The 14107-nt window shown below is 50.0% G+C and overlaps 1 protein-coding gene across 2 annotated transcripts in view; it reads left to right on the forward strand.

Annotated features, from left to right (window-relative positions):
- KIF5C (kinesin family member 5C) overlaps positions 1 to 14107 on the forward strand; it is a 149719-nt gene that overhangs the window by 124116 nt on the left and 11496 nt on the right. The window contains exons 22-25 of one of the 2 annotated variants that reach the window (XM_026492823.4): positions 3110 to 3181; positions 5921 to 6025; positions 7977 to 8193; positions 9385 to 9498. In XM_026492823.4, the coding sequence (XP_026348608.1) occupies positions 3110 to 3181; positions 5921 to 6025; positions 7977 to 8193; positions 9385 to 9491 (501 nt within the window). In that variant the 3' untranslated portion in view covers positions 9492 to 9498. Of the gene's footprint in view, positions 1 to 3109; positions 3182 to 5920; positions 6026 to 7976; positions 8194 to 9384; positions 9501 to 14107 lie in introns of those variants that run through there. The other variant, XM_044381604.3, reaches the window with a different exon arrangement.

Raw genomic sequence — 14107 nt, forward strand, 5'->3', positions numbered from 1 at the left:
AACAGAGAGACTATTGTTTAGATACAGCCATACATTTTTTAAACGATTTATTTATTTATTTGAGAGGGAGTGAGAGCACACGCACACAAGCGGGGGTAGGGCAGAGGGAGAGAGAATCCTCAAGCAGACTGCATGCACGGGGCTCGATCTCAGGACCCTGAGATCATGACCTGAGCCAAAATCAAGAGTTGGCCACTTAGCCAACTGAGCCACCCAGGCGGCCTGGATATAGTCATACATTTTGATTCCATTCATGTGTCATATGAATTTATGTGGGACTGTGCCTGCCTCCCAAGAATCCGGTGACCCCAGGCTGAAGGCACATGGTTGCTCAGGGTTGGACCTGATTGTGTACTCTGTTTCCTGGGCTGATGTTAGTTGCTCCTCAAAGCCAGGTGGAGGGACAGAGGGCACCGTCCACTCAGGACAGAAGTAAGATGACTGTGACTCAAAGGATCTTGGGCCTTTCCAACATGGTGGAGAAGATGGTAGATGCCTGCTGGCTCTAGGGAAACCGAAATGAAGCCATGAAGTTGCCTCATCTATGTCGTTTTACAGGAGAAGTGATACCCACAGTTACAGTAATTCTAAAAATTCAGAAAAATATTGAACTTTAAAATTCCCACTAGCCAGAGATAAGTGACATTTCAGTACCTTCCACCCATGAACTACCCTCACCCACCATCCCTGCCCCCTCCCACCCACACGCTTACCCACAGGGACAGACCCACTGACACTGGTTCCCTTTCTCTCTCCTGCTCTCACTCACCACTCACACACATCGCACACATCCACATGTGAAACCCCAAATTGGATCCCTACCACATGTGTCATTTTAGACTTGGATGTTTTCACCTAACCTGCTGTTGGAATCCTCCCCAAGGTGTAAATGTTCTTCAGTGACAGACTTGCTGCCCTTGGCTGCCCTTGGCTGCCCTTACTTGAACTCTCCTTAACACAAGGCCTCTTCTGGCTTCTTGAGTATTTGGGTGGGACGGGGTGTGTGTGTGTGTGTGTGTGTGTGTGTGTGTAGCCTGCTGTGCAGGGGTTGGAGTCTGAAGCCCACTCCAGGGGTTGACGTTGGAAGATGTCGAGGATGTCTTGGGGCCCCAGGCAGCCATCTTGCTTTAACAGGACCCTTTGGGCTCTGGGGTTGGGCCTCTCCTGCTGTTAGTGGGCCTTGTGTTTTCACCTCTCTGGGCTCATCCTTGCTGTCCCCCGTGACAGGAAGCTGAGCCCTGAGCTTTTACACAGAGGGCAGTGGCCTGAGACAGGGAAGTTTCAGGGAAGTGAGTCAGATGGGATGAGGAGATGATGATATCGTGGAGGAAGATTCAGTGCTGCGGGAAGCCAAATGCTAGCTGCCTAAGCTTAAATGTGCAACTTACAAACTGTTTTGAAGATTTTTAACCACCCCTCCTGAACTGTTGAATACACGTAAGAACAAACAAGAATGAGATAAAGGTGCCAAACTCAGGACTTCAGAGTATTGGGTTTTTGGGCCCCGAGGAAATGCCTGGCCCTTTGACAAGGGACCTGTGTCTTCTCATTTCCCTTTGGTGTGGTGGCTTTTTTATGGACAATGTTTACTACGGTCACAGTTCAGTCAGGAATAAAATCCATGAAGCAGGAGAGCGGGAGAGCATGCAGTGCAGGGGCTGGGCCGGGCGGCAGGGGGATCCTCGGGCAGGGGCCTGGTGTGTAAATGTGAGCGCGGAGCTGCACGCCTGCACCTGCCCCGGAAGGCAGCTAGGCCTCAGACAGGTGCCATGTGCATCGTATCCGTAATAACAGGCCTATTTGGCTTCCTGCACAGTCATTTGCCTCATCTGAGGAAGCAATTGACTTTAGGTGCTTCTTATTTCAACACCGAATTGCAGACTTGGACCCGGTAACAAGACTTAAATTAACATAGAACTTTTATTCCAAGAATGTTAGTGTTCCCATGGCTGTATAGCCTGTTCCTTTTTCTTGTGAACATGGGCGAGCTGCATCCCTTGATGTTATGTGTTAAGAGCAGGTCAACTTAGACAAATTGAGTAGTTCAAATGCAAGTTTCTCTCTCTTCCCTCACGGGAAAGTACCTTGCAAGGAACCAACCATATCTCTAGTACTAAGAACCTGGAGACCTGAATGGGTGGAACTGTTTTGGTGTTCTGATCTTGCTAACAAAGGTCACCAGGTTTGACTCAGAGCCTTGTCTTCGCAATCTAATACCTAAGGGTTCATTTGTAGACAATAACTCAAAAAGAAGAAAAGATTGCCCCCAAGAAGTTAATTACAACATAACAATATTAGGACAACAAAGGGAAACAACAAAGCCTACTGAAGAAAATAGCTGTCAAATATGGTGCATCGATAAGTTAATGGTAGGTAATGTTTACCGAGCACTTACAATGTGCCAGAAACTGCTGTAACAGTTTTATAAGGACTATCACATTTAATCTCGACAACACTGTGAGGCAACCATTATATTTATCCTCCTGTTACAAAGAAGAGAGGTGAGGTGCAGGAAGCTTAGGTGGGTTGCCCAGGGTTACATGGGGAGGAGGCCCACTACCTGCCTCACCCACAAGCTTAGTGGTGTAAAGCCGGCACACTTGGCCCAGGGCCAAAGGGGGGCGTGGAAAGATGAAAAATGTTGGTCCGCTGGGATGGGAGAGATTGTGGGTAACTTTCCATTTAGACTTGCTGACATTTTGTGTAATGTGTACGTGATAAATTAGAGCAAAGAAAGAATCTGTTCTGGTACAACACAGCCAACTAGGAATTTTTGTGAGAAAACGCGTTAACTTTTGTAGTTGAGGGGAGAGAAGTTCTATTTAGAACAGCGCAAATGAATAGGCTCTGTTCTAGTTTACAGTTCATGGTTTGAGCTCCTAGTCTCTGCCCCTGGGGGCAGTCTTGAGACAGCTGGAGGGATGGAAATATGTGGTGGGAAAGCCAGGGGGTAGTGGGGGAGCACCATGGCCTGGATGGTGGGCTCGCAGAGCAGGTGGGAGCCGTCTGCGTCATTGGGGCAACCAGACGGGGATGGTCTGGTGCCCAATGTGGCCTGAATTCGAGGTGTCTCCCACTTCATTGGCAATCTCACAATCTTCTCTTCCAGAGTCGGGAACTGCAGACTCTGCATAACCTCCGGAAACTCTTCGTCCAGGATCTGACTGCCCGGGTTAAAAAGGTGAGCTCTATTTTGTGTGAACAGGGCTGAGAAGAAAAGAAAAGATGGACAGAAAGAATCATTTGCCGTTGAAATATCACTTGCTTAAATTGGGCTGGTTGTGCTTAAAAATTAATTATTTCATGCCAGAAAATGTATTCAAAGAATGTACTGGAGGCAAAAAAAAGAAAAAAAAGTACTTGGGAATATTTTTCCATCTGATTTTTTCTTCTTAGTAAGAGGAAGTTATAATCCTCTCCCTGGCCTTTCATTTCAAACGAGCGCACACCTACGTGGCTGCAGTGCGAGAGCTGCCGTGCATGATGCCGGGAAAACCCAGGGGTCTCGTCAGGCAGTGCTGCCCTGAAGCTTGGCGAGCAGTGCTAGAATCCTGGAGAGATTAGAGGCAGGAGCCTCCTGTTTGCCCATGAAGGGCCGTTAGCGGCTGGGTCAGAGCATATGAAGCACTTTCACGTGCGTCTTACTTGCTCTTCCTGGCAACCTTGTGTAAGTGGTTCTTACTGTTCGGTTCTGTCTTAGTGGAGATAGGCTCAAAGGTTAAGTACCTTGCCTAAGGTCACACAGCTGGAAGAGCTGGAGGTAGGATGGAACCCAGGTCGTGTGACCTCTGAATCTGGGCTTCATTGATCCTCGTGCCTCCCACAGTGATCTCGGGGAGTCACCGTATAGTGAATCCCAGACCAGCTTGCAGAAGTTCCAGGAAGGAGGGAAGGGTGGGAGTGGCAGGAGGACTCCTCTTTAAATATGTTTAAACGTGATTGAGGAGGAGCGATGGGCCATATCCAGCTGTGTAGTAGGATGGAAGGAAGGTGTATTGAAAAGTACGCACATGTGTGCATGTGCATCTGTGTGAAGGAGCCAAGGGGAAGAGGTGAAATACATACAAAAGAGGAGGGGGTTGATGGTGTCAGATCTGAGTGGGACAGAATTAATAGCATGGATGCATGTATCAGCTTGGTAAGGGGAAGGGATACAATTTCCCAGAGAGGAGTAGTGGAGAGTCAAGCTGGAGATGTTTGCAGGACAATACATAACCATGGAAAAGTGCATCCGACGACTTTGATCTTCCGAGTTAATGTGGAGGTTCTGTCCTTGATGGAGAAGGAGGGGGGCCAATGCAGAGGCCACAGAGCCTAGCGAAAGCCCAGGCAGCCTGGGGGGATTTGTCAGGGATGAGTGAAGGCTGAGCAGTGGTGTGAGTGTCCAGCTGAAGGTCAGAGCGTGGATTTGCTGTGGTTCCAGGCCCGGAAATGAAAATAAAGAAAGGCAGAGAAGGGTAGGCGAGTTTAAGGGCCTAATGGCAGCAGTGGGGCAGGTAGGTAGTGACCACAGTCATCAAAATAGAAATGACCATCAGACCTGGACCGGGTAGGAAGGAGAGGCCAGAGCAGAGGGGACAGAGAGGGAGCCTGCAGAGATTATGGCAAGGACTGGAAAAGCTCCGTCAGAGGGAGGAGGGAGTCCAGGGGAGCTTAAGATCAGGCCCCCCTGATTTCATGATATGAACTCTCAAGGAAGGGCCTACTTGTAGACCCGTGGCTCTCAAAGGGTGGTTATCTGGCCAGCAGCTCGGGCACCCCCGGAGTACTCACTAGACATGCACATTCTCTAACCCACCCCAGGTCCACCGAAGCAGAGACTGGAGGTGGGGCCCAGCAAGCTGAGGTTTTTTGTTGTTTTTTTTTTTTTTTAAAGATTTTATTTATTTATTTGACAGAGATAGAGACAGCCAGCGAGAGAGGGAACACAAGCAGGGGGAGTGGGAGAGGAAGAAGCAGGCTCATAGCGGAGGAGCCTGATGTGGGGCTCGATCCCATAACGCCGGATCACGCCCTGAGCCGAAGGCAGGCGCTTAACCGCTGTGCCACCCAGGCGCCCCAGCAAGCTGAGTTTTAACAAACCCTCCTCTGGGCAAAGTTTAAGAACCCTGGATGTAGATGGAAGAGACACAGGTTTGAGATCTGCGTGCAGCTGTCACTTCTCAGAAGGAGGGACGATGGTCTCCTCTGTAATCAGACGCAGCAAGGATGCCTTGCCATTTTGGGGCTCTAGGATGTGTTTGCACAGGTGTTTCTCAGCTTATCTGACTATGCAGCGTGGCCTTGCCAGGAGGGCATTTTTTGTCCATCTCAACATGTGATGAATTTCAAAAGTTTATCTAGCACAGCACTCAGATGCTGTGACTAGTTTGAGATGGATTCATTAAGTAATTTCATGGGATTGGAAGCTGAAGGGACAAGCAAAGGCCATTGAGACTTCCCCGTGGGACCACAGGCACTTGCCCAACAGCTTGGTGACTTATCTCAGTTGGGACGTTTGAAATGGATTTAGGTCTTGGGTTTATGTTTTCACACTGGTTCTTCTTAATGAGTTTTGGAACAGTTCTTTTGAAAAGAAGTCTGTTTACCCACCTGCAAGGGAGAGGTAAATTTCACAGAGAGAACTAATCTGTATCTTTCAAAGGAAGATTGAAAGTTTTGTTTTGTTTTGTTTTGTTTTGTTTTCAATTCTCTAAACTATAATGCTCGGAAAACCCTTGACACCAAACAAGGGAATTCATTGGGAAGGTCATGGAGTCTCAATTTTTAGAACTTCTCTTTATTTTCACTTTCAGAATAAAGTTTGGTGGAATTGGGGTGGTGGTTCTTTATAAGAAGAATTAGAACGTTGTCCAGCTTGTGCTGGGGCTGCGGGTGGGCTGGGGGCATGGCTGCCCGCTGACCCCTCATGTTGGTGCAGAGTGTGGAGCTGGACAGCGATGACGGAGGGGGCAGTGCTGCCCAGAAGCAGAAAATTTCCTTCCTGGAGAATAACCTGGAGCAGCTCACGAAGGTTCACAAACAGGTAGGAGAGTTGTGCTAGCCTCCTCTGCTTCTCTTACTCTCCTGGAAAGAAGCGCCACTATATCTGGCCACAGTTCCGGGAGAAGGCTGTGACATTAAAGATAAAAGCACTCTATATCACCAGGGGACATTAATCCAAAAGGGTCCTTGGAGTCCTTTATTTAGTCTTCAGTGACTTCCCTTATATATGAAAGTCTTTCATCGAAGCCAGATGCAAGGAATGGAGTTTGAGCTCTTGGGGTTTGGGAAGGGGGGTATTCAGAACCCTGCCTTATTGTCCTGCCTCCGGTCCCAGTCCCGGACCCACAGGCTGCACAGAACGCAAAGTGACTACCACTGGGCTGATTCAGGCCCCTTATTTTTGCAGACGAGGAAAGAGACCAGGAGAGGAAGTGACCTGCTCCGTTTTCTCTCTGCTCTGTCGCCCTGTTTCTTGGTCATCCTCTCCAGTTCTTATGCTGCTCTGGAGTTTATCTAGAGGGACAGCAAAGTGCATGGCCAAACCGACTGGTGATCTAGGCAGCTGTCTGTCTCTTTTCTGTATAAATACTGCAATGTTCCTGTTTCCCTTAAATCCTAAAGATCTGGAATGTGATAAAAATGGTTCAACTTGTTGGACCGCATGGTTAAGGGGATACATCTCTCTTGGGCCTACGTCCTCTTCCATGTTACCTAGGATGGCATTTTTCCCCAAAGGGAGGAAGACAGAGTCAACATGGTTGAAGTCATTCAATCAAATTATTGATGAGAAATATAGAAGCAGAAACTGCAGTCTGAGTTCACTAATTTGAAATAGGGCTCTGAAATTCATTAATTATTTTATTTATGAATTCACTGAATGTTTTAATAAATATTAAAAACCTGCTGTCTGCCAGGCAATGGGGCTGTGGCCTCGGGATAGGTAACCTTCATCCAGCGCTTTCCGATTTTCAAAACTTTTCTGCATCCGCTCGGATTCACACAATGGTCCTCTTATATACTCTCCTTTTTTATGGGTGAGAAACCGGAGACGTGTAGGGGTTGGATGACTTTACCAAGTCAGATGTCAGGAAATAATAGAGCCGGCTCTTGAGCCTTTTTTTTTTTTTAAATCCAGGGCAAGCCTGTTGCTTCTCTTTCTTTCTTTCCTTTCTTCCTTTCTAAAAAATTTTCCTTCATTTTCTTTTAATTCTTAAAAATTTGTACTTACTTTTTAATTCCATAATTAACAGACAGTGCTGTATTGTTTTCGGGGATGCAGTGTATCAGTTCAGCAATCCTATACATTACTTAGTGCTCATCACCATAAGTGTCCTCTTAATCCCCTTCACCTCTTTCACCCTTTCCCCCACCTCTCCTCTGGCAACCACCAGTCTGCGGCCAGACCACCCTGAACGCACCTGTGTCACCCATTGTTTCTTAACTGAGGGTCTTAGGTAATAAGAGAAGGCGCAATATCTCAGAGTTACCTGTGAGCTTCTGGATCTGCTGCCAAGTGGGTCCAAACCGCATGCTGGTGGAGATGATGCGTCCTGCCCAGGAGGAGGCCTACAGAGAGCTCTAGAACATGCACGCCCGTACCCGGTGCTTCTGAACTTGCCCAACATCGCTCAGCTTTCACATGCTAGTGCCTGAGTAGCCAAGCTTCCCCACACTGGCTCCCCGACCCACGCAAACCAAGTCGGAAGTAAATCCTGCCCAAGCCTGAAAGCTTCCTGTGAGCGGAAATGGCTTTTAATTTCATCCTGCACCCTCCCCACTTCCTTGCACACGAGTCGTGTGTAGCAAATTGGAGGCCAGGGTACAGGATTGCCGTGTTCCTTCGGTGCTGCCCGCGTTGGTGTCACAGGGACGTTCGCGCCGACCTGGCGGGGCTGCTTGTTTGGCCGCAGAGTCCCCGCCTGTCCCCGTCTGCCCCTCCTGCCGGCGCCCTCGCCCTCTTAGTAAGTTGCCCCCGTCCGCTCTCCCCGCAGCTGGTCCGGGACAACGCAGACCTGCGCTGCGAGCTGCCCAAGCTGGAGAAGCGGCTGCGCGCCACGGCGGAGCGCGTCAAGGCCCTGGAGAGCGCGCTGAAGGAGGCCAAGGAGAACGCCATGCGGGACCGCAAGCGCTACCAGCAGGAGGTGGATCGCATCAAGGAGGCTGTGCGAGCCAAGAACATGGCCAGGAGGGCCCACTCGGCCCAGATCGGTAGGTGTGCCCCTCACCTGCGCCCCTGTTGGAGGGCAGGGCTCTGCTAAGCAGAAGCACTATGTTCAGGAACATCTGCCAGGCTGTGGTCAGGCCGGCGGGGTGAGGCTCGCCAGTGCCTGCAGGCGCCCTGCGTTCCTCCTGGGAGAATGGCGGTGTCAGGCACCTGCTTCCTCACCCCGGGAGATTGCAGCCTACATTGCGGTCTTCAGAGCTGCTGAGCTGAGCAGAGAAGGTGGCCAACTTAGGCTGTCAGCTAAAGGTATTTGGCTATAAACAGAGGTACATTCTCACAAGTACTAGAATACTTGGCTGTGTCTCAGCAAGGCCCAAAGGCGCCTTCTGTTCTGTACCAGGCAGAACATGAAGGGGCGGGGTGTAGCCAGGAGCCTCAGGGAAAGCCACTTGCAAGGGCACGTTTGGAAGCACCTTGGAAAGAGCTAGGCTGGCCTCGGGGAGCAGGGTGTGGATCCCAGCCGGGAAAGGCTCTTGGACGTCCAGCCCCTGCCAGACCTGGATTTGGGCATTTTGCCCGTGGGGGGTATGGGGGTGTAGCTGCTAAATTATAGTTCCCAGGATGGAGCCACACGCAGCAAGGGGATTTAGGAATGTTCTCTAGAGAGTGTTTTTTTCTTTTCTTTTCTTTTTTTTTTTTTACTGAAATGCCTCCAATAACATGTGATATTATTTCCCATCAGATAATGCTGTGCAGATGTTTTATAAACCAACAACTTCATGTTTCTAGTTTTTAGATCATACCTTAGATTAATGTTTCATTGCATTTATTGGATTTCACGCTCTTCGTAAATCCGGAAACTATGGAGGGCCTTCCCAGAAAAGTGCATCACAGGCAGAAATCCGCGTCCAGTTTCAGGGGCTATGCGGATGCCCTTGGAACCCAAGTGTTGCCTATGGATCTGCCTCAGATAAAACAAAGTCGTTCTAATTTTCCTCAGCTAGAATTAAAGTAATTGATATGTAAGTTCTCTCTGTCCCCTAACCATTGGGTGCCCTGGCTTAGCCAACTGTATTGTCAGGAGGGCAGACATCCTGTTTTCAGAAAGGTCTGGTGCTTGATGAGAATTATAATGATAAAAATTGTGCATCTTGGTTTTCACATGTGACCCGTGGGCGTGTGGGTGTGGCCAGTTAAGCCCAGGCTGAACGCTCTGTCCTTTCTGTCGGATACAGCCAAGCCCATCCGCCCTGGACACTACCCGGCATCATCTCCAACGGCCGTCCACGCCATCCGAGGGGGAGGAGGCGGCTCTGCAAACTCCACTCACTACCAGAAATAAATACGAAGTGAGTCCCTGGTGTCAGGGGTGGTTTCTGTCCGGGGCAGATCCCTGCCCCTGCCTGGTTCTCAGCCGCCTGCATGTGCCCCTACGAGAGTGAGCAGTTTAGCTTTCCTGGAACAGGCCCTAAGGGTGTAGCTTACCTACCCTCAACTCAATGTAGAGCCTAGGGTCTTCTAGCTAGGGCCACCTGGTGCAGGGGACCCTCCAGGGATGGATGAGGGTGTGGCGAATGATTCACCTGGGAGCTTTCTTTTGTCTGTGGGACTTCTCTATGCAGCTGGCATCCAAAAGGGCATTACCTGTTCGTCAACTGCTTTCGCCCAGAGCAGACAGATGTGGGTGGTTGCTTGAAGTTTTAGGAACTGAATATAAAGAAAGAGCCAGATATAGACAGTCATATTTTTATAATTGCTCTCTGAGCTCAACAAATAGGGGTTTTTAAGAATCGTGTTAATTTCTATGTAGGTAGGTCAGGACCACATTTTTCTTTGAGGTGGTGGTCTCTAAGTCTCTCTTCCTACAATCCACCTGCGTGATATTGCTCTACCGGCAAACAAACAAACAAAAAGTGATACACTTTAGAAAAGAGAAGCAGGAGAGAGCACAAACTGTCCTTTTGTACTTGAGATCGAGAAAAGAGGTTACTGGTTGGGTGGGGCAGGCAGACAACTAGGTAGCCAGAAAACTGTTCAGGAAAACTCTGTCTTTGAACCAGTAACCTGTGGATGGGAGGGGGTAGCTCCAAATGTTATCCTTGGACTCTGAGCCCTCACTAAGGAAGCTAGCTTGCAAGGTGGGCAGGCTGGCATGGCAAAGCTGCAGTGATCAAGGCCAACCCCGTAGAGCGCCGAGTCCTTTCCTGTCCTTTCTGATCAAGGTAAGGGAAGTGAATGTGAGGGGCTGGAGCGCTCTCTCCGGGGATATGACAACATTGCTAAGGCTCCCGCAAAAACCGCCAAGGAGAAAGCTTGGCGGCTGCCCCCAGACAGCCCTCTCCTGCGCTGCCCCAGGCAGCATGCCAAGGAGTGGAACAGGCACTGGTCAGATTAGGGAAGAGGAGGGAAGGCCGAGGCAGCCCGCGGGTGGGCAGCATGTCCACCACCATCTGCCCTGTCCTAAAAGGGTGGATGGGAAAGTGTCTTGGCAGCGGGCCACCCCATTCAGATCTGGGATTGCTTTCCATTATAAATAAAACAATTAGGAGGTTATAAAAGTGCTTTTGACGACATGTCGTCGGTATTGGGGCTGGCCCTTGCAGGAAGCAGTCAGCTCCTGCGAGGCAGCGTGGGATAGAAAAGCTAAAGTGGTGGTTCTCGACCTTGGGTGGGTGTCAGTGTCACCTGGCACCCGGAAACCTAGGCTTCGTGAAGTAGTGTGGGGCCTGAGCCTTTGCGTGCTCACCGAGTACCCCAGGCAATTCTGTTGGCCACCAGGGTTGGAGGACTCCTCTCCGGAAGTCACCGTGGCATCACTAGGGTGGAAGTTAATTTCTTGGTCGCGGGAAGATTGGAGGGTGGGCCGTCAGTGGCTGGTAAAGGGACTCCACAGGCACAGCAGAAAGCTCGCCTTTTAAGTTTAGACCCCCTGTCCTCAGCAAGTACCTTCCTTCCTCAGGGTCACCTCAGTGACTTCTGTTCTAGCTTTCGTGCCTACACGCATGGTTAGCAAGCAGAGAAGAAGGTGGCAAGAGGCAAAAGCAGCTTCTTGGCCGAATCCGCTTGCTTTTGTGGCCTTCCCGGACATCAATATAGTGCGAAGCCTGCGTCCCTCTGGCCAGATCTGAGGCACGTGGCCACGTCCAGCTGCAAGGGGGCTGGAAAGTGGTGGCTTTGAGCTAGGCACATCACTGCCCCTTGTAAGAGTAGTGTTCTTTATTTATTCTTTCTTTTTTTTTTTTTTAAGATTTTATTTATTTATTTGAGAGAGAGAGAAGGAGCAGGGGGCAGAGGGAGAAGCAGACTCCCCGCTGAGCAGGGAGCCCAACGCAGGGCTCCGTCCCAGGACCCTGGGATCACGACCTGAGCCAACGGCAGATGCTTCACCGAGGCAGCCAGGCGCCCCAAGAGTACTGTTCCTTAGCTGCAGACAAGGCGATGGATGCCGCGTGGGCAGCCAGAACCGCGTGTTCGAGCACCTGCCGCAGTGCTGTGCTGATTCAGCGTCTGCGTTATCCCGTTTGATGGCAGCACGCAGAGAGGTGTCTGGGCTGGGCTCCCGGCAAGCTCTTAGTGAATACGCTGGCCCGGGGACTCTGGGCTCCAGAGACCGTGCAGTGGACAGCCACGTTCTACGTGCAATCCCATAAAGGTCTGTCAGACCCACGTTTTGTGTAAGGCCTGTACGACCAAACGTTCCCTTCTTATACTTGAGACTGAGAAGTAGTAGGGCCGGAGAGACTCTTAACTAACGGAGCCACCCTCGCCCATTGCGGTGATCCGTTGCTTTCTTTAACTTGAAGTGTTATAAGTGGATTTGATTATTTTATCCGCAGTTGGACCCGCTCTGTCCGTATGTACAAGTCCTATAGCTGGGCGCGGTCCCCACATCGCAAACAAGTAGGCCCCCTCCTAGTTACCAGGACGGCGGTGTGGTAGACGGCCCTGGCTTTGGACAGGAGACAGGGGTCAGGCGTTAGGCCTTTTACTCTCTTTAAGTTACTTACGCTCGGAGTCGGCTGCTTCATCTGTGAAATGGGGAGAATCCTGCCCCTGGATCATTGGTTGTGAAATGAGGACGAACTGAGGTCATGCTTCTAAGCTGCTTGGCATCGCCCGCGTGCTCCATAAAGTCGTCGCTGCCATAGAGGGTAGCAGCAGGTGGTGGATGGATGTTGGCTTGTAGTCACCTTTAGTTCACATCGTCGTTACAAAATAGTTTTTAGTCCCTCTCTGGCCCTAAATTCTAACCACTGAGTGGGGAAGGCCCATGACTGAGTATCCTATTTGATGCTATGACCACATATAAGGTGTTTTAAAGATATTATCATTTATTCATCTAAAGGTTATGAACAAGAACATCGACTATTTTTAAGAGGTTAAAAAAAAGGGATAGTAGCTAATGAAGTGGGAAATTATAATTGGAAGTGAAAAAATGCAAAATCATTTTTAAAAAAATAATTGGAGGGGCACCTGGGTGGCTAAGTCAGGTAAGCATCTGCCTTTGGCTCATGATCCCGGGGTCCTGGGATCGAACCCCACATCGTCTGACTCCTTCTGCCTCTCCCTCTGCCCCCGCAACTCATGTTTTCTCACTCTCACTCAAATAAATAAAATCTTTTTAAAAAAATAAAAAATAATTGGAAATGTGGAATTCATTGCTTAGCTGGGATCCAAACCTTTTGAGGTGCTCTTTCCTGACCTTTGGGATGCTCGTTCTGAAGTGTGTCTGTCCTAGGTGGAAATGGTCTCAGCTGCTGACTCTTCCCCGCCCTCTCGCGGAGGCCACAGCAGCATGTTCATACTGGGGCAGCATCTGGGTGTCTTAAGGGGTTCTTTCTGCTTCGTTTCAGGTTTCAAGGAATATAGTCACAATGAGTATTTTGGTTTATGCTCAAAGTTTCAGAGTGACTGAAGATGCCCACACAGGGAAATCAGAACTCAATACACTGCTGGCTTCTATCTCAGCTAGTTCAAATCCAGGGGGACAGCCAGGGGGAGGGGAACATCTTTTTCAAACTGCACAGCTGGACATAGAACAGTCCAGTGCAGCAAAGTACGGACATGGGATAGGGGACTGGCTGGTCATGGGTTCCAGCCCTGGCCTTGGCTGTACTGCTATGTGATGTTGGTCAAATTGCTGGATTTCTTCAGTCTCAGTTTCATCATCTGGAAAATGGGGTCAGGCATGGAGAGCCTGCTCTGTACTTGGTTTAACAACGAATGAGACAAAGAAGGCTCTGTTCTTGTGCGGTGATACGCTTTTTGCAGGGAGACAGACAGCAAATAACAAGGTAACTTCAAATAGTGGTATGGTTCTGAGGAAAATAAGACCAGGTTAGAGCAATGGAGACGGGGGACGATATTTAGAAGAGGGGGTGGCATTTGAGCTAGCCCTGATGATGACAAGTACCAGCCACACAGTCACTGGGGAAGAGTGGCACAGACACTGGCTGAAAGGTGGGGATGGTTGGTGTATTTGGAAAATCACAGGAAGGCTGATAGGGCTGGAGCCCAGAGATTTTCATAATCGGGGTTGTTGGGGAGGGGCGGAGGGGCCAGATAAATGAGGCCTTTGGGCCAGGCCAGCAGCATAGAGTGCAGTCTCAGTGTGTGGGGCCACTGGGGGCTCTGGGCCTGGGAGTGGTGGGACCTGGTTCATGGCTGGGACAGGCCACCCTGTGCTGGACCCCATGGAAAGGAGGGGGTGGGTGAGAGTCAGAGCAGGGGCTCCCCGAGAAGCCCTTGCAGGGAGATTGATAATGTGGGAGACGGGAGTAGGGACTTTTACAGGTAGGGAGTACTGGCTGCCTGAGAGGAACTGCGATCTGGAGCATACGTGGAGGTAATGGGAAGGCAGAGGAGGAAGGACAGTTGCTGGCAGGTGGTAGATGGGGTGCGGGGAGGTGGAATGGGTCTCATCTTAGTGCCTGTTTTCTTGCGCAAGAAGCCAGGTTA

Source organism: Ursus arctos, unplaced genomic scaffold (assembly GCF_023065955.2).
Source record: "Ursus arctos isolate Adak ecotype North America unplaced genomic scaffold, UrsArc2.0 scaffold_1, whole genome shotgun sequence".
Taxonomy (NCBI): domain Eukaryota; kingdom Metazoa; phylum Chordata; class Mammalia; order Carnivora; family Ursidae; genus Ursus; species Ursus arctos.